The sequence below is a fragment of the Camelus dromedarius genome, chromosome 18, assembly GCF_036321535.1.
Source record: "Camelus dromedarius isolate mCamDro1 chromosome 18, mCamDro1.pat, whole genome shotgun sequence".
In the NCBI taxonomy this organism is placed as follows: domain Eukaryota; kingdom Metazoa; phylum Chordata; class Mammalia; order Artiodactyla; family Camelidae; genus Camelus; species Camelus dromedarius.
Genome location: NC_087453.1, coordinates 43,538,220 through 43,560,984, shown reverse-complemented (window position 1 = coordinate 43,560,984; position 22,765 = coordinate 43,538,220). Strand labels below are relative to the sequence as shown.

At 42.9% G+C, this 22,765-nt stretch overlaps 2 protein-coding genes and 1 pseudogene across 3 annotated transcripts in view; all 3 read right to left on the bottom strand.

Moving 5' to 3' along the window:
- The window catches only part of KAT14 (lysine acetyltransferase 14), a 30,341-nt gene extending 21,016 nt beyond the window's left edge, over positions 1-9,325 (bottom strand). For both annotated transcript variants that reach the window (XM_031434292.2, XM_031434293.2), the window contains exons 1-3: positions 9,067-9,325; positions 7,014-7,132; positions 3,111-3,232 (exon numbers count right to left, since the gene is read on the bottom strand). In XM_031434292.2, coding sequence (XP_031290152.1) covers positions 3,111-3,232; positions 7,014-7,132; positions 9,067-9,325 — 500 coding nt within the window. The remainder of the gene's footprint in view (positions 1-3,110; positions 3,233-7,013; positions 7,133-9,066) is intronic.
- Positions 8,099-8,256, bottom strand: LOC116147528 (U2 spliceosomal RNA; annotated as a pseudogene).
- Positions 9,326-9,628: 303 nt separating the features above from the next.
- Positions 9,629-12,933, bottom strand: LOC105094136 (protein PET117 homolog, mitochondrial). Its single transcript, XM_031434295.2, has 2 exons — positions 12,798-12,933; positions 9,629-9,778 (listed from the first exon to the last, which is right to left on the bottom strand). Exons 1-2 carry the CDS (start codon positions 12,891-12,893, stop codon positions 9,629-9,631), a joined length of 246 nt encoding a protein of 81 aa, XP_031290155.1. The 5' UTR covers positions 12,894-12,933.
- Between the last annotated feature and the right edge of the window lie 9,832 nt (positions 12,934-22,765).

Below are 22,765 nucleotides of genomic sequence, written 5' to 3'. Positions count from 1 at the left end.
CTCAATAGTTAAAAAGTATCCAAAACCTTAAAAAAAAAAAAAAGGCCTCACAGAGAACACATACAACATCAAAATAAACAAATAACTCAACTATAAAATAAAAATGGGCGGAGTATCATCTAAAAAGACACGTTTCCAAAGAAGAAATGCAGATGGCCAACAGCACATGCAAAAATGCTCAATATCACTAATCATTAGGGAAATGCAAATCTAAACCTCGTGGTATCACCTCACATCTGTGAGAATGGCTATGATTAAAAAGACAACAAATAATGAATACTGGCGAGGATGTGGAAAAAAGGAAACCCTCATGCACTGTTGGTGGGAATGTAAATTGGTGCAGTCACTATGGACAACAGTATGGAGATGCCTCAGAAAATTAAAAATAGAACTACCATATGATCCAACAATTTCATTCCTAAGTATTTATCCGAAGAAAACAAAAACACTAATTCGAAAACATATATGCACCCCTATGTTCACTGCAGTGTTATTTACAATAGCCAAGATATGAGAGCAAGCTAAGTGCCCATTAATAGATGAATGGATAAAGATGTGGCATTAAAAAAAAAAAAAAAAGACGTAGTATATACACAGTGGAATATTACTCAGCCATGAAAAAGAATTAGATCTTGACTTTTGCAACAACATAGATGGACCTAGAGGGCATTATGCTAAGTGATATAAGTCAGAAAGAAAAAGACAAATACAGTATGATTACACTTGTATGTGTAATCTAAAAAAAAACCAAATGAACAAACATAACAAAACAGCAACAGAGTGATAGATGCAGAGAAGAAACAGGTGATTGTCAGAGGAGAGGGACATGGAGGCGAGGAAATAGGTGAGGGTGATTAAGAGGTAAAACTTCTAGCTGCAAAATAAATGAGTCACGGGTATGAAGTGTACAGTGTGGGGAATACAGTCAATAATTAAGTAATATCTTTGTATGGTGACAGACTTACCATGGTGATCATTTTGAAATGTAGTGAAATACTGAATCACTATGTTGTGTAACAGAAACTAACATAGTGTTGTAGGTCAATTATACTTCAAAAACAAACTCATACAAAAAGATCAGATTTGTGGTTACGAGAGGTGGGGGAAGGGGGAACTGAATGAAGGTAGTCAAAGGGTACAAACTATAAGATAAATTAGTAGGGATGTCACATACAACATGATACATATAATTAACACTGCTGAAAGTTATATATGTAAGTTGTTAAGAGAGTAAATCCTGAGAGTTCTCATCACGAGGAAAATAATTTTTTTCTGTCTCTTTAATTTTCTATCTATATGAGATGATGGATGTTCACTAAACTGACTGTGGTCATTTCACGACGTATGTAAGTCAGATCATTATGCTGTACACCTGAAACTCACACAGTGCTACATATCTATTATACCTCAATAAAGCTAGAAGTAAAAAATACATAGATAGAATCATACAATAAAAAAAAAGGAAAGAGGATTTCAGATTGCCTTTCTAGGTAATGGGATCCAGCTACAAGTCAACAGCATTGTTTTATTTTTAGCGCACATATTTTTATAGTTTCATTCTATTTATGGCAAATGATATGGGTTTTCCACTTATCATGGTGGTGTGAAGTTTCTTTTAAAAAGTAATGTATTTTTTTAAGTGACTTGATTTAAGTAAGTAAATGATAATTCAAGTGATATACTATTGTGCCCCAAACCCACTAGTTTAATGGTTAAACTACAAGAAGCTGGAGAGTAATTAATGCCTTTCAGTAGGAGTAGTAAAAGAAAAAGACCCTTAGCTGACGCCTTTCAGAATGTGTTCTAGAAATGAACAAATGACAACTGAGCAACTGCTGTTAAAATACAGCAACATCCTTGAAACAGGCAGTTTAAACTCAGTTCCTTCCAGAAGACAATCCACTAAGCAGAATAGCACTGATAGATCATGAAAACCTTCCAAGATCTAATTTTATCAGTTTTTTCTTTCTTGTCCCTTGTAAATGGGGTCTATTAAGCTCCATAAATAGAGCTAAATTATTAAACTAAGACAACAGATTTCCATTCTTTAAGAAAAAGAACCAGTTATACTGTCAACCCTTTTCTTAGTACCACTAAATAACTCAAGGACAAAAATAACTCCTTTTGTAAAAATGTACTGAATCTATTCTATTCTCTCCGCACAGCAAGCCTTCAGAAGCTCACGCCTCCCTGATTCCTCAGCAGCTTTAGCTGAGCTGTGACTTCTCAGCACTCGAGCAAACAGGCTGCAGTGAGTTCAGAGTAAGGACAGGTACAGACTCCCTGCTCTGACCTCTACTGAGTCCACACTGACCCAATCATGCAAGATTTATGACTCTCACCAGGACTTCAGAAGGCAACTAACAGCATCTCAGACAATCCACCAATGCAACTGCAAACACGCTAACCCCTAATAGCGGCAAAATCTTGTTAGATCCATATGGACAGTTAGTTAAAACATCTGGTCTGGATGTCCATGCCCTGGCGTCCTTAGGTCGGATGAGTGAAAGAGGGGTCACGGAGGAGGGGAGCTGGGCAGCAAAGGCACCCAGCATCATTGTGAAAAGAGGAATGAATGAATGAACCGCAGTGTGCTGATGTACCCAGACCTGGCGAAGCACGGAATACCAAAAGCAGACAGCAGTTTCTAGTTTCTAGACTTGATAAAGATAAATACTAATAATTAGTGAAGGGGAATTTACGTGAGTGCAGTTACTAGCTGCCATTACTTCTCTTCTGCTGACCTCCTCAAAGCACTGATTTTGAAAGGACATAACCCTCCATCCTCAAATTAGTTACTCATCCAACTATTAAGCAGCCCCATGCAATCACACACTCTCTATTTTTTAACATTCTAAACATCTATGTAAATGTCTTCTTGCTCTGTAGAAACCAACAGTTTCCTCTGGAAGTAGAAGTATAGAAAGCTGCACTTGTAACTGCAAACACTTCCACTCTGCTAACTTAAAAGTAACAACATTTTCTGGATTAAAAAATTCTCAGCAACTGCCACAAGTAAATAATTCTCTAAAAGCCTGCACTAGGCTGTCCCGAGTCTCGGATGCTTTGTTCTTTACATCTTCATTCAAGTGTAAGATTTTTTAAAATACCTGTTCCCGAGTAAAAATGCCCAATGCTTCTCAATAAAAGCGCAGATATCTTCCTTCCACCTGAAGTAGCCTTGCCGTCCACTTCCCTCCAGGGACAGGTTGTACATGGCCAACATGACCACCTGAAACACAAACGAAACGAAGCTGGTAGAAAAGCAGGATGCAGGACGCGGCACTTTAGGGGGAACGTCTGATCTTGCGTCTTGGAAGAGTGAGGAATGGAGGGGAAGAGGAAGGACAGTGTCCTGGGATGTCCTCAGTACAGAACTGTACCTCCTTTTTCACTTTCAATGGATGAATCTATCACTAATCCTCTTAATGACATGCGGTTGTTCCTTATGTGTTCCATGGGCAAGGCTGACGTGTGGCTCAAAGAGTTGTAAGTGACTACTGCCCTAAGCAGCCCCACCCGGTTTCCCCATCACTCACAAGGCAGCACTCAATGACATGTTAACTCCTGGTATTATGAGGCTCCAGCCAGCACTTCTGACAGACAGGGCTGACCTGTTTTAATATTCTGAACATCATCCCTGTAAATACACTTTTCTAAGCTCCTTAAAGGGCAGAAAGAAAAGTCTCTCAGAATTTCAGAGCTGAAGATGATGTGAGGCACCACCCACTCTGAGTTTAGCCTTTCTCAGCTGTGGGAACTTTTACTGAGACGCAATCAGCATAGACTCAGGGGCAGGGACCTGAAAGGCCTGGCTGCCCGGCCCACCCTCTGAGAGCAGGACACCGCCCCCCCCCCAAGCCCCTGCCCCAGCTCCACAAGAGACCCCGTATCTCGTATTTTACAGGTAATGAATTCATGGCCCCAAATGGGGAACTATTTTCCAGAAATATAAATAACACATGCTCACCGTAAAAGACTTCAATGATAGAAGGAAAAGGAAGTAAAAATCACTTTAAATCCACCATCAAGAAATAACCCTTTTTAACATTTTCAGTGACTGCCCTCTCAGACATTTCTCTTTGCATCTAAATGCAATTTTGTAATTGTAAATGGACAAGAAACTCTACAAGTTATTCACAACCATGTTTTCAACCTGATAAAAATGATGACTAATTTTAGGCCAAGGAAGTTGAAAAGGGGACAGAGAATCTAAGAAGCCTTAAATAATTCTTCTTCCTATAAGGAGCCTCCCAAAGCTGTCAGGAGTCTATACTGAAGTTCACACTCCCCAGCATCGCTGTTCCCAGCACCAGGTCCCAGAGGTCCGCTCCGACAGGAGGGCCCACAACTACAGCCTCAAGGCGCTGGGGAATTCTGACGCTTCCGCTATCCGTCTCAGCTCCCTCCTCCTTAAACTTGTAAAACCTGCAGATGGTCTGACAAACAACTGGTCCCATGAACAGACTTTGCAAATTCTTCCACTTACTTCTGCATCAGGTCTACATCAGCCAACAAACATGGCCCTTTGAACAGTTACTGTTCCTGGGGAGTTACTGTTTAATGGACACAGGATTTCAGTTCGAGATGAGGCTGTTTGGAGATGGATGGTGGTGATGGTTGCAAAACAATGTGATGTTAATGCCACTGACTTGTGTGCTTAAAAATGGTTAAGATGGTAAACTTTTAGATTATGTATATTTTACTACAATTTTTAAAGCTACTGTTAAAGAAATACCTTAAGAAAAGGATGGAACAGGCTCTTCTGCCCACATTCAGACCCTACCGTAACTCAGAAATGTGTTCACTATTCATCTCAGTGGTACAGACACAAGTGTGATGTTTCATTTCTGGTGCTTTTTCATATTTGAAATATTTCATGACTTTAAAAAGTTAAAATCCACATATTTACTTGAAAATAACTTCTCCTATTATCACCCAATTGACTGGGAAAACTACAAGCCCAGTACAGGAAGGACATGGTTTTCCCCTCTCCCGGAACCTGTAATCTTAAAGAATGAATCCCAGTTTAGTCTTCTGCTGTCACACCGCCAGCCCAAGGTCACAGTAACCGGCCGGCCTCGTGGACTGGCGCCTCCCCAAGCCCCCGCTCAGGCCGGCACAGCCCGGTGGGCACCTCCCAAGTACCCGCTGAAGACAACCTGGAAAAGTAGTGAGTGCCCAGGACAAGAGTGTACGGACTACCTAGCCTTCCCAAACACTCGACAGTTTCCCCTACGTTTCAAACTGATGTTCCTGAGTCACCAAGGAGGAGGAGAAGACACAGGGAGGGCAGAGAAGAAAGGGGTCTCTTAATCAGGAGACCACACCTCTCTCCTGCTGGTATTCTGTAACATAAAAGAACATTCCTACTTATTACTTTGATAAATCAACAAAGTTTAAGATTTAAAATGATAGAAAACCCACATTCCAATTAGAATGTGACGTCAACAGAATCTACTCAAGACCAACTGATCCACTTCCAGCTCCTGCACGAGACACAGGCTGAAGGGGAAATGGATGCGACCAGAAAGCGCGGTCAGCACTCCTCCCCGGACCAGACGTGTCTGGCCCCAGTTTACAGGTCACCATCCCAGGGAACTTGCTACCCACCACCTGTGTGTCTCTTGGAAGTAAAAAAAAAGAAGAGAATCGAGTGATGCTGGCCTGATTAAATGTGCAAACTGAGCCAGCAGGGCACAGTCTTAGCAATATAATCAAAAGCCAGTTTTTCCTTGAAAAAGAACCTCTGCAGAGACCCCTGTTACACACAGTTGCTCTTTTTCCATTTCACAGCTTTATGAGAAGCTTCTTGCAGGCCAAAAGCAAAAGCAAATCTGCCTTGGTGCACCTGTCAGAAACATCTGTGGATGTCAGTCTGACCTTGCCGAGACATAGTATCCCATGGACACTTTGAAAAAAAAAAATCCCAATTATAATGTTCATGAGACTGTATGCTCAGCACAAACTTCCCTGCATTTTCTTTCTTTCCCCCTTTGTTTCCTACCTACACATTTTCAGGCAAGCCCAAAGAGGCTCCCCGACTGGCCACTGACAGATTTCATTAGGAGATGCCCTAATAAAGCACTGATGATTAAGGTAACAGTCCAGGCTGCTCACACAGCTACAATGTAACACCTTAAGTGGCTTAGAGGGTATAATCTAAAATCTCTTACTCATTATCCTGTTTATTTCCTTCATAGCAAGAAGTGCTGGAGGCAATTAACTTGTTCATTTGTCTGTTTACCGTCTGAAATAAATGTCTAGAATGTCAGCTGCCAGGGGCAGGGGGCTGGGCTGTCCTGCTCCCCCTGAAGAAGAAAGAGCTGAAAGAGAATCAGCTGGTCTTGAACAGATTCTACTTTCCAGGCCTGGAATAGTGCCTGGTTCATCACATGCACTCAATTTTTGTAGAATAAATATAAAAACCAAATGAGCAATGTCTAATTCATACATTCTTAGAACTCAAAGACTGCATGTATATTTGGTGCCTTGTTATAACATATCACTGTAAAAACAAACCAAAAAAATGAAGACAACAATCAGTTAAAAGATGCTGTTCAGGCCGCAGCTGGTTGAGATCAGGGCGGCCATCTTTTCTTTCCTTTTTTTAAATTGAAGCACGGTTGCTTGACAATACTGTGTTACTGTCAGGTGTACAGCACAGTGATTCAACATCTTTACATTTTAAAAAATGGTTTTAGTTTTCTAAAAATAGCTATAAGAAAAAATGTGAACCTCTTCAGTTAAAATCAGTTTGGTATTACACATAAATGAAACCGTGTGGGTTAGATTCTCAAAAATCTCACCCCCGATTCACTAAGTTAGCAGTGGGTACTTTTACCCAGAACTCCTTTCTCCACATATTCGTGTATGATTTTCACTGTGAAATAAAGTGACCCTCAAAACAACTCCAAAGCTCCTACGTTTAGTTCCTCATTCTCTAGACACTCATCCCAATACATTCCTGGGGTACCAGCCTCATGAAGCGCAGGGGAGGGCTTTTTACTCACTTGCTGCCACGTCAGCTTCAGTCTCTCGTACTGCTCCTTGCCATCGTCTGAGCAATCGGAACAAGTAAACCTAAAAAAATTATCACCCTTAAGGTAACTGAGCTGTTCCCTCAGCTGACCTAGGAGAAAAACAAAAAGGCACGTCACAAGTCTGTCCAGAGCAGAGGTAACCCAAAGGTTCAATTTATCCATCATATTCCAAGTTTCCCAGGCTGTTTTCCTTTTTTTTTTCCAGCCAACCCAAGACGGCAGGATGGGGTGGGGAAGGCAGTACAGAAGATTTGTATTCTTCCAACATCAAGTGCATGGCGGCTGAGATAGATCTGTTGTTCCCTAACTTTCGGGAGACACTGGAAAAGCAGGTAGGATTGCTCTCACTGGCTACCCAACTGTTAACTTCCCTGACTCCTACAGGTCTCTTCCCACATTCTTCCAAAACATCTCAGAGCTCCCACTGAGCCAGGCACTGGGAACCGGAAACACAACACCCAAGACGACATGGTGCCACTTCCCAGAGGCTCACAAATGCTGGGTGGGCTGCACAGGAGCAAGGAGGTAGTCCCAGCAGCACAGGGGTTCTCTTCCTCACCGTGGGGGGTTGTTTTTTGCTTTAAATATGGCTGAGCTGAGCCCACGTGAAATAAATCAACCTCTAGAAGCAGGGCATTTTGGACACTTCCCAAGTGATGCTGATGCTCTGGGAGACGTGAAAACCACTGGAGTGGAACGTGATGGGCGCCACAGGGCAACATGAGGGCACACAGAGGCGCCCACCAGGGCAGGGAGACAGCAGAGCTAGAGAAAGTGGGGTGACGGGGCAGGAAGGATGGCTAGAATGGGCAGGTGAAAAGAGGTGCTTGTGTGTTGTAATGGGGGTGGGGAGTGTGGAGGCCAGAGAACATTTAAATGCACAAAGTCCTAGGGACGAGAAGTACTTGTGGAGAATTATAAGTTCACCTGTGCTGCAGCCACGTTGTGTCTATGCGTGGGGACAGGAGGACACTAAGGAGAGGCTGGAGAGGCAGCAGGGCCCTCAGGAAGTGTGCTGTGAAACGTATGCTGTGAGGATGTGGGGAAGCCACTGAGACTTTTAGGCAGAACCCTGAATTTATAAGCAGAGACAGCTCGGAAGCAAAAACTAGCTCACATGCAATAAATTTTAGGTTTGTTTTCTGTGAAAATAGTATTAATGTATTAAACTGATAAGAATAGATACTACATTTGATCTTAGCTGAGAAGTGACTGGTATTCATTTATTAAAGTAACTGTTAATCTGAAGAGTTGAATCCATCTTAAAAACATCCCTACATACCTGAAAACGACCCACTTCACAGTAATACATACATACGTACACACACGTAAATTTCTCTGACCTAGTTACAAATTCTATTACACAAAATATCCCTCTAGTACATATGTCTTTACTAGTCTCTGCTTAATGGGAAAATCCTGTTGGGTAAGAGTCCTGGTGCCCTGAGAGCTGGAAGCTGACAGCGGAAGAGACTGAGGTGAAGAACTGCGCTGTCAGGAGAGCACGCGTGTGTGTAACTACTGCCTGCAGATGAAGGAGGCAGCAAGCAGCGAACAGGAACGGCCCTAGGGCACAAAGCACTGTCAGCTGCTAATTCCGACCTTACATCAGCATACCTTGCAGTCATTTTCCCTGTGAGTTAAGTATCACCAGGGTCATTCTTATGAGCCTGACCTTCAGTTCTATGCTGGGCCTAGAATTTGGCCCCAAATCCACAATAACGTTATCGTGATAGAATAATGTGGCTAATTCTTTAAGTAACACAAGATTTCCAATTTTCTAATTTTATTGGGTTACAATCAAGAATGTTAATTTAACAAGGTAATGGAGGTTGGCAGTAATATTTAGCAGTACAAATGTGTCTGTTTTATATAATTTTGCAGTTTATCAACTAAACTAACAATAGATGTAACAGTTATCTTTTTATTTAGGTCTATTTTACATTCGTGTTTCTTTCACAGGTTGGAAAAACAAACCTACACATAGGAACTGACAAAGCAAAGGAATTGAGAAGCTCCTTACTGGCCGGGATCCACTTCTGACACTTGTCACAGAAGTAGGACAGCTGCTCCTCCATCCACGACACATCTCCTTCGTCACTGTTGAGCGAATCCCCGCTCTGGTCATGGGACAAGTCCACGGACGCTTGGTCCTCCGATTCAACAATCAAGAGCGTCTCCCCCTCCACCTCGCCCTCCTCCAGCCCTTCCGAGGTTGACGTTCTCGTGGCTTCGTCATCGTGCCGGCTGATCAAGCTGCTCAGGTGGATGTTACTCTCCATCCCTCCTTCTGCAGGTCCAGAGTGCTCCTTGGGGACAATCCTCAGCTCTGGACACCGAGCTTGAAGGGCTCCTAGCAGGATCCCACAACTGCTTCAGAAGAGCATGTGCCCATCTTTACTCAGGGGCTCTTAAAACAACTGTTTAGAATATATGATCCACTGTCCTATTTTTTGATCAAGTTTAAAAGGATAAGTGACCAAAAAAAAGCTGAAGATTTCACTAAGCTGTTCACCAACACTCACTCACACACACACACACACTCAACGTTGTCTGTTCCATCGATATTTCACATTCATTTCAAGTCATGTTTTTTGAGATCCTTTTGCCAACACCATCTTCTCTCTTTCTGCTTCAAGTTGCTCAGTCAGAATAATCTGTTCTCCCAAAAGACGAATGTTTTCTTTTTTCCGATTTTGCCTTTCAATGTCTCTGATCACTCCATCACGAAGCCTCTAAAAACGTGAGAAACAGATTTCAGTAACACCCTGAATAGGTGGTTCCCGTTCCCATCCTGGTGCCACTGAAATCCAAAACACAGTGTTACCAAAATACACTTAAAACTTTTAGATTCCAAGTACCCAATCACTATTTTAACCTTCTGTATAAATGTAAATGTAATAAAGAAACCATCAAATTAATTTGGTAGGGTGCTACAATTATTACTGAAATGACTTCTACTTTAAGAAATTCCTCATCATTTAGTATAATGGGAAATAACAATTAAAAAAAAAGACTGCCACTACGCTGCATTTTAAAAGTTTAACTGATACACGATGCTTTTAAAAACTTGAGTTACCAGAGTAACTGTGAACTACATTCCTATCAGCAATTATCCTAGCCATAATAAACATGAGAGAAAAAAATTATTAAAATTTGAACAAACTGTAAGGATGCAAGAAAGTAAAGAACCTGGCTTCTTGTAGCATGTAAGGAGAAAAACTAAAAATTACCGAGAATTCCTATCAATTACATAAATTGATAGGAAGAGAAGAGGGGGAAAAGAATGTTACTAGCAGAGGAAAAAATAAAAGCCCATCAATTGTAGTTACTTTGATAAGCACCAGTGACAGGCATAGAATACCAGAACATGGACCTGGTACATAAGATGAAACTTTTTAAAGCATCAGTTCAGTCACTACTAATAACTAACATTTTATAGTTATAGGTCACAAAATAATAACTTTGGGAGGAGGTAATTAGGTTTTTATTCATTTATTTTACTTTTTAATGGAGGTACTGGGGATTGAGCCCAGGACCTCATGCATGCTACACATATGCCCTACCACTGAGCTATACCTGCCCCCTGACAAAATAAATTAACTTTTTAACAGCGGCCTTGTTTGACAGAATAATGCGGGTAGGGCATGGGTTATGTTTTCTTTTAATTACCATTATGTCTATCTTTAAAAATCACCAAGTACCTACTTGCTGGACCTTCTCTAGACCTAGAGGCTCATTCCCCATTTCGGGGGAGCTGGGGAACTTAAGAGTCCTGGGACTGAACAAAACTGAAAACCAACTTTCTTGAACCCCACACTCTTTCAGAGATTTCCAGACAGAAATGGAGGCGCTCACTCCTTGCTTCCCCACCCCCAGCTCTTCCTGTCTCCTACTCCTCACTACACACTCCACCCAGTCCTTGAAGCCCACACTGTCCGCTGGAATCACTCTCCACACTCACCTCTGAGGTCCTCCCTTCCTTTCTCAGACTTGAGCATGTGGCACAGACCTTGTTCTCCAGCCATTGCTTGCTACCTTCTTCCAAGTTTCAAGGTCTCTGACTGCCTCGCACATCCTTCCTGGGACATCTTCCTAACCGCCAAGACCTCTAACACCTAAAGCCCTGGCTCCTCGTGCAGTACTGCAGGTTTGGCTGAGTTCCTGTGAGGATTAAAGATGCTGTGTGTACAGTGCTGTAAATACAGTGCCTGGTATGTGGCAGTCAACAACTGAAGGCAGGAGTCATCTTATTTCTCGCTTCCTTGAACCTTCCAACACACCCACCGTGTCATACCACTTGACCTACTCGCTCCCACTGCAAGAAAGGAAGCCCAAAATGAGTGACTGGGTGTAAAATAAACACAGATTACTTTGGTTAATCTTCACCTCTAATTTCCAGGTGTCTAAATCTTCCTGTTCTTGCGCTAACTGTGGTTCCCAACCCTGGCTGCACGTTAGAATCCCGGAGCCACTTTTAAAACATACCTAAGAGGGATCACCATCCCCAAGAGATTCTCGTTTAACAGGTCTGGGGCAGGGTCCAACCTGTTACATGGTAAAAACTCCCCAGAACAATCGAATGTGCAGCTACAGGTCAGAACCAGGCTTTTAACCAACCCGACACTACACTGAAAATCCCGCCACTGACTTCAGAGCTACATCCAACATACTATTCTCTACCCCATCTCAAATTTTCTCCCCATCACCATCTTTTCCTTCTTAGAGGAGGAAGTCTCCTGTGTTCCAAAAGCTACCCCGAGAACCTCTACTTTAATCCCAAATCTCCAATCTCTTCCAGGCCCTGTCATCATTAATCATTCCGTTTCCCTCTAAATTCTTTGTATCATCTAAGGCTTCCTCTCCTCTGATTTCCACAGTGTGTCCGAGGACAAAGACTTCACACCAAGCGCAGGGCACAGTCCAAGGCGACACACTCCCGTTTACTACTGATTCATGACTTCCACCGTCGGCAAACCAGGCTCCACCCTAACACCCGCACCCACCTGGCTGCCCCTTCTCACGCTCCACCTTCAGCACTGTTTTCAATCATTTACAGTCTCAGGAGCAGCTGCGCCTCCTTTTGTTTCCCAAAGCGCCTAGAGTGGACCCTGGTGCAGAGATCGGCCATTAAATGTTTGCCAACTTGAAAAGGGGAGAAAAGTATGACCGAGGGACACAGCGTGGACGGTCAGCCCACTGAGCAGTAAGTCACGTATATTTCCAGAAATAAAAGTACCGAAAAAGGAAAATGTGGAGGCTGGTATCTCTACCGTTCCCAGAATCTAGTTTCCATGGCAAACTATTCCTTAAAAAGGAAGAAAGAGAGACACACACAGACAAGTATCTCACCAAGTACCTTGGCCAAAGGCACGAAGAGGGATGCGGGGCTGCCTTCTTTACCGCGGGATAAAGTCTCTCTAGCATCTGAACACGGGAGAACCCAACCTGCGCGTGGGGGTGGGGACAGGCGGTAACCGGCCGAAAGCAGCCCCCTCCCCGCCTCTACTTTCCAGATGCTCAGGCGGCCGTATCCCTGCAGGGGGGCTCCGACTCGAGAAGGGACCGCTGGCGGCCCCCGGAGCGGTCCCCCGGCCTCGAGGACACGCGGCCGCGGAGGAGGAGAGAGGAGGGGACGGGGAGGCAGGAAAGGAGAGGAGGAAGCGGGGAGCCACGCGGAGTCAGACCCCAGGCCCGAGGTCGAGGTCGCCGCGGCCGCGCGGGGCCCGGAAGAAGCGGTCACGTGACACCAACCTGCTGGTCCAGCCGCTGCTTCACATGCACGCCAGCCACGGTGGCCGCCGTCAGCACCACCGACAGGCCCAGCACCACCTTCGAGCTCCTCGACATCCCCACGCCCGCCGCCGCGGCCTCCTCCCCGCGCCTGAGGCCCCGCGGCCGCCGCCGAGCGCGCGTCGCTGCCGGTGCGGACCAGGCTCGACCCCTCGAGCGCAGAGCCCCAGCCGCCACGAGCGCCGCCAGCCGCCGCCAGGCACGAGCAATCGAGAGCCGAGCGCCCGAGCGCCGATCGGTGTCCCAGCTCAGATGACAGCGCGGCTCCGGGTGGGGCCCCGGGACAGGAGGGAACCCCTCCCTACCCTGCAGGTGGTCGGGGAGGAACACTCGAAAGTCAAAGTCTAAGGGGTCCTGACCCAAAGCTGGCCCCAGCACCTTCCAGGCAGGGGTTCCAGGCCTGGAGGGTCCGCGGGGTCGAGATTCCGGACCGGGTACCTTGCGGATCTCTCTACCACACGCGTCCCTTCTGAGCACTTTGCTGTTTTGCTCAATACCAACTTCACCAAACGCAGGTGCCTCTTTGGCGGGCGAGGTGCCCCTAGGAATGGAGTTTCTCGTGTAAAACATTGTCACCTGCTTTCACCTTGACTCTGTAGGGTGGCTGGTCAGGGTGTGGTTTTTCTTGAAATTGAAACGCCTCCTGGCTAGAGAGCACGCTCCCTTGGCAGCGGGACCCCCTTGCTTCCTGATACGGAAAGCGCTGGTCACCTTGCTGCCCACGTAATCCTTAAGAGATAGATCACGTCTACACCCGGTTCCCGCCGTCACTAAGGCAGGATTGATGCCCACGTGACTGGGAACATACATGATTGAAGTAGCGAGTGGGGAACCGCGTAAGGCACTGTGCACGGCGGAGACAGACATTTGGCTTTTCAATGAAGAGGTATTATTATTAAGTCATTCTTTCCCTCTAAAATTCACAGAGAACGAACTCCTTCCTGTGCAAACAACTATGGACGCTGTTGATTTGGGCTCTGCCTTGATTAGGACATTCATCTCTATAGTGCTTGGCTATTCCAGACATGAGGTGAATGTTGCTCTTAAGAAACGTAGTAAGATAAAAATAATTTTTAAAATGTAAATACCCATTTCAAATGTCATTTCGTCTGCAGCATTTTTCTCAGCAGAGAAAGTACTATTGAATTGGGGAACGGGGTCCCTGCCCTAATAGACCTTGGAGTTAGAAGCAATTTAATTCAGGGCATATTTGCGTATTTCTCTAAAGAAATAAAAACTATATTAGACTGCTTCTTACTTGTGGTAGACTCCAGACATTTTTTCTCCAAGTCAGTGAGCCTTCAATAAAGCTGCATGTCCTTAGAACGTACATCAGAGAGTTAGGTCTTTATTCTATCAGCCTTTCATTCTATCAAGACTGATTTTTCCATTTGTCTTCTTGAAATGTATTGTTATTCTATTTTTTAAAAGTCCTGTATGTGTTAACTGTCAAAGTCGGAAATGGATTATCTGTTTAAATATTTCTAAACCTAAATAGGGTGTTTTCTGTGGTTATTGTCACATAAATTACTGGGTGGTGAGAGACTGCATACCGTCAAACACTGAAACCAACTTTTTTTAATTTCTGGGGGATAAGTGGGTATTGCTCAGTGGTAATGCGCATGCTTGGTGTGCACAAGGTCCTGGGTTCAATCCCCAGTGCCTCCATTACGGGGGGAATTTTTTTTTAATAAAAAAAAAAATTTCCATCTGTTCTGAGTGTATTTTTAAGCGTGTCCAGTGTGTTTGAACGAAAGCAGTTTTCTGAGACAATTTGGAGAGTTTTTACTAATGAATACATTTTCAAAAAGGAAAATCTAGACTTGCTGATTGATTGGCTCTTTTTTTTCCCAACAATCTTTGACTGAAGTTGCCAGGAGCAGTGGATTCAAGGTAGTCCCCATCCCTCAAGCAGCTCAGTGCCTGGAAGGAAGACAGGCTGGTCCATCAAATAGTCACAATACAAAAGGCAGAGGAGACAACTGATTGTTATCAATCAGGTAGCAATTCTGTTCTACATGTTTGTGTATCCCTCATTCTTATGTTGACATTGTAACTCCCAATGGAATGGTATTACGAGGTGGGGTCTTTAGAGGTAAGGAGGTTCCATGAGGTCATGAGGGTGGGGTCCCCATGATGGGATTAGCATCCTTCTAAGAAGAGTAAGAGCCTGGAGCTTGTTGTCTCTCCCAAGTGAGGACACAGCAGGGAGCTGGCACCTGCAGACCAGGAAGAGGGCCCTCACTGGAACCTGACCAGGCAGGCACCCTGATCTAAGACTTCCCAGCCTCCAAAACCGCGAGAAATCAGTTTCTGTTGTATAAGCCGCTTGGTCTATGGTGTTTCTGTTATGGCGGCCAGAACTAAAACAGCAATTAACTGCTCCCCAAAGTTAAGCGTGGGTGTGGATCTACTGCTCCAGAGTCAGTATCACCCAACACAGGAGAAGATTCAAGACCCACTTCTCAGTTACAACCTTCCAGCAAATCTCCTCCAGGAGCCAGGTGCTCACTTGTCTTGAACTCCTCACTCGCCTCCTCTCCGTGGTGAGTCATCACTATGCCGATTAAGTGGAAAAGTCCTGCTTAACCATTGGTGACTCCAGGTGAGAGGTGCTCCTGGTATAATCACAGGGGTAAGTAAAGACAGTCTCTACTACAACGTGGAAGCTTTAAAATTGAGGACCACTCGCCCACAGGGAGGATTAAAAATGTCTCTTCATGACATGCAGACGCTGAGTATGTTCAGGCAATGTGCACTTTTTAAAGCTGTTTGTCCTTTGACCAGTATTTCCCCCATTTCCCCCACTGCCCCCACCCCAGTCCCTAGCAACCACCATTTCACTCTCTGCTTCTTTGATTTCAACGTTGTTTAGATTCCACATATAAGTCAGATCGTACATTATTGTCTTTCTTAGTCCAGCTTATTTCACTTAGCATAATGAATGTCCCAGCTTCATCCATATTTTTGCAAATGGCAAGATTTCCTTGTTTCATGGATGAATAATATTTCGTTGTGTACATATACCACAACTTCTTTATCCATTCATCCAGCAATGGACACTTAGGTTTTTTCTGTCGTGGATTCAATACCCAGTACTTCTATTAAAAAAAATTACTATATTGTATACTTGAAATCTGCTGAGTAGATCTTTTTTTTTCTGGGTGATATCTCTATTTTTTTCTTATATATATATGTATTTTTACTGAAGTATAGTCAGTTTACAGTGTTGGGTCAATATCTGGTGTACAGCACAATGCTTCAGTCATACATGAACATACATATATTCATGTTTTCATATTAAGAAAATAGATCTTGGGGGGAGGGTATAGCTCAAGTGGTAGAGCGCATGCTCAGCATGGACAGGGTCCTGGGTTCCATCCCCAGCACCTGCTCTAAAGACAAGTAAGTCTAATTACCTCCTCCCCTCAAAATAAAAAAAAAAAATTTTAAAAAAAGAGAGTAGATCTTAAGTGTTCTCACCACACACAAAAAAGGTAAACTATAAGAAGTGATGATATGCTAATTAGCTTGAATATAGTAATCATTTCACAATGTGTAGGTGTACCAAATCTTCACATTGCACACCTTAAGTAAGTATGCATGATTTTTTGTGCAAGTTATACCCCAATAAAGTTGAGGAAAAAAGAAATTTTAGGAAATTTTTTAAAGCATCAAGAAGAAAAAATAAAGTATATACATATACACACACATACACTCAAAAAAAAAAAAAAAAAAAGAGAGAGAGAAACGCAGTGCTGGTAACTGGCACCGTGGGTGAACCTTGATATCTTAAAAACATTATGCCAAGTTAAAAAGCTAGTTTTGAAAGACCAGGTATTGCATGATTTCATTTACATAAAATGTCCAGAATAGGCATATCTATGGAGGCAGAAAATAGATTACTGGTTGCCAAGGGCATAAGGGGTTGAGAGATGGGGAGTGACTGCTTATGAGTTTCTTTTGGGGGTGATGAAAATGTTCTAGAATCACATCATGACGATGGGTTCACGACTCTGTGAATTGACTAAACCACTGAATTATGCACTTTAAAAGGGTAAATTTTAAGGTATATTAATTATTACTTCAATAAAGCTATCAAAAGAAGGTGAAAAGGGAAAGTTGATTATATGCATCAACTCATTTCATCTTCACAATAGGTACTGTTATCATCCCCATTTTACAGATGAGGAAACTGAGGCGCAGAATGGTAGGTAATTTGCCCAGAGTCCACCACCTGAAAGTTACAGAGCAACCTGATTAGTTTTTAGTTTTGTTTTCAAAAGACATAAAAGATTAAATCCACCTGGCTTAAAAGTTTAAAATAGAGAATATATATCTTGTCGATAGACAAGGAGACTGTGTATATGTAGAATCTTCCAGTTGCATGGTTCAGCTGGAGGAGAGAGGCAGGCGAGACAGGAAGGGGAGGAGAGGGAGGGGGCTGAGACCAGACACAGGGATGGGAGAGGAGAGAGAGATACACAGAGAACAGGAAACTGAGACGGGGATTCTAAGGTCTAAGGCCATAGCATTTGCCTCTCTGGATGTTCACTTAACTTCTGACAGCTGCCTCATTCATGTGGCCCCTTGGAGTTCAGTTTTGGGGTCTTCTGTTCCTCCCTTTATAGGAGCACTTGCAGCCCTCCAGCGGGATGTTGTTCTCAGAAGGTGGCCTTGGTGAGCAAGGCTCTACAAAGGGCTTCTGGCTTCACGTGGGACAGTCCCTGACCTTCTGGGACCTCAGTTTCCTCCTGTGTACTGTGGGGACAATGACATATCTGCTACCTCCTGGGCTTGCTGGTTGAGATGATGAATTAGTAGCATGACTGTACCAAGCCAGGCACGTGGCAATGACGCATGTTGCACCCCGGCCAGTGAGTGGTCCCCCCATGAGTCGTAAGAGGGGGACCCTCGGAGGGGAGAAGGGATCTTTGTCTTCACACAGTCATGAGGAATCTGTTCATTTGCAGCTCTCAGGGCCTTTTGGTGACATTCCAGCTGGCGGCAATGTGAACCACCCATCCCCAAACTGGATGAGAGTTTTGTGGTTTTGGAATACTTGATGTGGCTGAGTTCTTTTGGATTCAAAATCCAGTCACATTGTCAGAAAAAAATGTCAAGGTTACCATTGTTAATGGAAGAAAAGAGCTGTTAGGGCCTTTAAATGTAATTTCGATTGCTGTAAATTTTATGAATCATTGTTAAAAAATAATGTCTTTAACTGACAATACCACATGTTTACAAAGACACAGAACAACTGGAACACTCTGTACTCCTGGTGGGAGTGTCCCTTGGAACCACTTCTGCTGTATCTGCTGGAGCTGAACGGGTGCAAACCCCATGATCCAGCAGCTTCAGCCCCAGATGGAGGCCCAGCAGAACTATGTACATGTGTGCACCCAAGGACATCCGTATCTGGATAAATTCCATTTGCAAAAGTTGGCATGGTGGTCACCTTGCTGGGGGTGGGGGGTGGGGGGCAGAGTCTTTGCTGGGAGAATGGGGTGTGAGTGGGGATTCTGAGATGCTCATGTCATTCTGTTTCTTGATCTGGGTGTTGTACTGAATATTTGTGAAGATTAATCACATGGTCCATGGATTTTGTGCTCATCTCTATAAGCATGACCTACGGTTGTACAAAATCTTATGTAAAAGTTTGAACCGAAAAAAATGGCTTTACCATTTATCATCTTTATCACCGCTTCTTGCACCAAGAAAGTTTTTTCTCCATGATGACTATCAAGAATTAAAGAGATTATCATTTAAAATGTATGGATCGGCAATGAAGACATACAAATGGCCAATAGGCAGGTGAAAAGATGCTCAATATCTCTAATTATCAGAGAAATGCAAATCAAAACTGCAATGAGGTATCATCTCATACTGGTCAGAGTGATCATCATTAAAAAGTCCACAAATGATAAATGCTACAGAGAGTGTGGAGAAAAGGGAACCCTCCTACACTGCTGGTGGGAATGTAGTTTGGTGCAGCCATTATGGAAAACACTATGAAGATTCCTTTTAAAAAACTAGAAATAGATTTACCATATGTTCCAGCAATCCCACTCCTGGGCATACATCCGGAGGAAACTCCAATTCGAAAACATACATGTTTCCCAATGTTCATAGCAGCACTATTTACAATAGCCAAGACATGGAAGCAACCTAAAAAGTCCATCGACAGATAACTGGATAAAGAAGATGTGGTGTGTGTGTGTATATATATTTATACACACACACACACACACACACACACACACACACACACACACAGAGTGGAATACTACTCAGCCATGAAAAAGAATGCAATAATGCCATTTGCACCCGGAGATGGTCATATGAAGTGAGGTAAGCTTGAAAGAGAAAGAAAAATACCACATGATATCACTTATATGTGGAATCTTTAAAAAATTATGCAAATGAATTTATTTACAAAACAGAAACAGACTCACAGACAGACATAGAAAACAAACTTATGGTTACCAGGAGGGTGGAGGGATAAAGTGGGAGTTCAGGACTTGCAGATACTAACTACTACATATAAAATAGATAAACAAGGTCCCACTGTACAGCACAGGGAGCTATATTCAATACCTTGTAATAGCCTATCATGAAACAGACTGTGAAAAGGAATATACATATGTGTAACTGAATCACTATGCTGTACATCCGAAATTAACACAACACTGTAGACTAACTAAACTTCAATAAAAAAAATATTTGAATGTCTGATTGGGAATTGTGTGCAGACCTTTTATTTTATTTTTAATTTAATTCTGTTTTGTTTTATATTATTTTGTTTTATTTTACCCTACTCCTCCCCTCCCCTCCCTGGGGCTACCTCTCCTCGTGGGCAGCAGCAGAAATCCTTATATCTCAGCATTTTCCCTTAACCCAGTTGCTCTGCTTTTTCATATTCTCTGTCCGGCAAGCTCACGCTGGTTACTGTGGGTCATGGCAATGGCAGTGGGTCCCATGTGCAGACATTTTGAACATAAAACTTGGTATAAAAAAGTTAGATGCAGAGAATCATGCTCTAGTTTTTCATTAAAGAAAATCACACAATTGTTACCAAATTTAGATTTACCCAATACTTTGTTTTTATTTTTCTTCTCCTAAAGTATTATAGATTTTTAATTTTTATTTTCACTTTTTATAACATCATATAAAGAGAATGTAAATAAATATTATCCGCACAGCTCCATTTAGAATTAGCCAGGCTCCCTCACATTGGTCCCAGGGAGCTGTACAAACATCTTTTTTTATGTTTATTAGACAGGACAAAGATTAGGGAGCATGGCTAATTTAACACAGTTTGCTTTGTAGGCTGGCACTTGGGAACCTTGTGTATCTGCTTTTATTCTAGTGTCTTGGTGTCATGCGATCGCATTGGCTCCTGCTTCTCTCAGCTTTGTGCTGATCCAGAAGTCCCCTCCAGGAGAGGTGCTCCATTCACAGCTCCTGTCCCTTCGACATCAGCTCTGATTAGAACAGAAGAGGCTGGTGGTAACATGCAAACACGAAGCCTCAGGAGCTCAAGCTCAGGTGCCCTGGAACCTGGGGAGCCTCAGGCTACCCCACCCTTGCTGAGTTGTTTTCAGTTCTTGAAGTCCCTTTGAAATTGATTGCTGGTGTGACACTTCTTCCTACATAAAATCAGTGGGAGACAGAACCACTGTCATCAGATTGAACTTACTTTCTAAGACAAAAATATGAATCTGCCCATCTTAAAAACCTCTCAGTGGCCCCCTGCTCCTATAGGATAAAGCCCCAAACTCTTTAGAATGGCGTACTACCCTCTGCCCTCTCCTGCAATCTCTTTGAAGAAGAAACATCAAAAAGAAATACATTTGGAAATCAGGGGTTTGGAGACGAACCAAGAAATGAAAACTAAGTGGAGGGGAGTACAGTCATCGCCCTGTGTTTGAACAATGTGGTCACCCAATGCCTGTTCCACCTTCACTCACACAAAGGCGAGATTCGAAAAAATGCCTTCACCACTGACTGTGTAATCTGGCGTCTGTTATGTGGGCTTGAATCAGGGCCAGGTCCTTACAGCTATTGTGGGAGAGCTGGATTTCCAAGTGACTTCTGACTTAGGGAGTATTAATCATCAACTCCAGTGGGAAGTATTAATTGGGAGGCACAGGTTCAAAGTGGAATGGAGGGTGACACGAATGGAGCAGGTGAGGGCGGAGGCAGAGAGCGGTGAACTAGAAGGTTGTGTGGGGCAGGGCTGAGAACGCAAGAGGAGGCAGAGAGGCAATGGTTTGTTTATGAAAAAGGTGGCGGGCATCAGCTGAACTGGCACCCGTGACCATCTTCTGTGTAAGTGTTCCAATCTCAGCACCAAATGATTTTGGAAACATCACACCGCATGGCACCCCATAAAGCACCACTAGGACTATTTAAAAAGCAAACATGTATTGTAAATCAACTACATGTCAATTAAAAAGAAAAAAAAAAAGTCGGGAAAGAATAGGACCGAATATCAATGGTGTTGTTCCTGTATCGACAGGAACTTACTATGTTGCTGTATGGCCATTCCATAAAGGTAGGTCTGTATTACAATAATAAGTTTTGTTATTTAAATAAATACTAAAACTGGTTACTCAATGGAGCACTCTTCATCAGTGAAGTTAACTTGAGAGGCATTCTATCTGTTTCAATTTCTCTTTTGGAATTTTCTGTAAGGCCAGTTTGCTGGACATAAATACACAAAATTTAAGATTAATATTCACTAAGATTTGATTTTGGACCTAAAGTAAACTGTCCCATCCTACTGGCAAAAACAAAGCAAAACAAAACAAAAAACAAGCATACATCCCTGGCTCGTGTATGGCCCTAGTGGGCTCTAACAGGCAGGTAGTACAATGTGGCCCTGTCTCCTTTAGACTCCTAAAGTCAGCCATCAGCCGATTTTCCTGTCATAGCCCACATTCTTTCCTGGGATATTCCAAAGAGTATTCTTTTTTTTTTTTTAATGCTCTTCTATAAACATCACAGAATCAGCATAAATCCACTCTCCGCACCACCTGATTAGAGTCGATATTGTTTTTAAGATTTACCTTTATAGCTTTAAATACGTGTAGATCTCTGTGCTTCATTTATCAGCTTCAGATGATGTTTCCCAGCTGCCAGGTCTAAACATTGAAGAAATCAGAGTACTTACTCCACTTCCCACCTTCTTTTTCTTTCTCAACTTTTGTTAGTTATATCGTTTCTTCACTGCCAGAGTTGATATTTACATTCTGTCCTGTAACCATAATTCCCACACTTGTTTTCAGCTTCATCCCACATTTACATGATTCAGTGCTCATTTCCAGTACTTTCAGTGTTGTTTCTCCATTTATTCCCCTCCTAGCATCTGTAAGAAAGGGTTATAAAAACTATGTTTCCTGAATTCTTGCACATGCAAAAATGTTTTTGTGTTAGCAGTGTACCTAAAGTATAGTTTAGCTGGGTATAAATTTATCAGGCCATATTGTCTTTCCATGAGGACTATGTAGATTTTACTTATCTGTCTTCTAAAATCAAACAGCGGTAGAGACCTAAGGGCTGCCCAGTTTCAGTTGTTTAATTATTTTACATGCTTGTTTAAAGTACACTTTCCTTATCTTTTAAGTCCAATCATGTTACTAGAATATGTTTTGAGTTAACTTTTTTTGGCATGATGTGCCCATTCTTTTGGTACATTCATATTTCTTTTACTTCTGCAACATTTCTTAAATTATATCTGTAAATATGGTATTTTCTGTTCTATTATTTCCGTTTTCTTCTTTGGGGACACCAATTATGTGTATATTGGAATTTCTCTGGCTGCCTATCATCATTTTCTTTCTAATCCTTTTAGACTCTGGACATTTCAATTACATTTTGCCTACTTTTCTCAACTCTGTTTTCTAGATCTCTCACTTGGCAGCAGT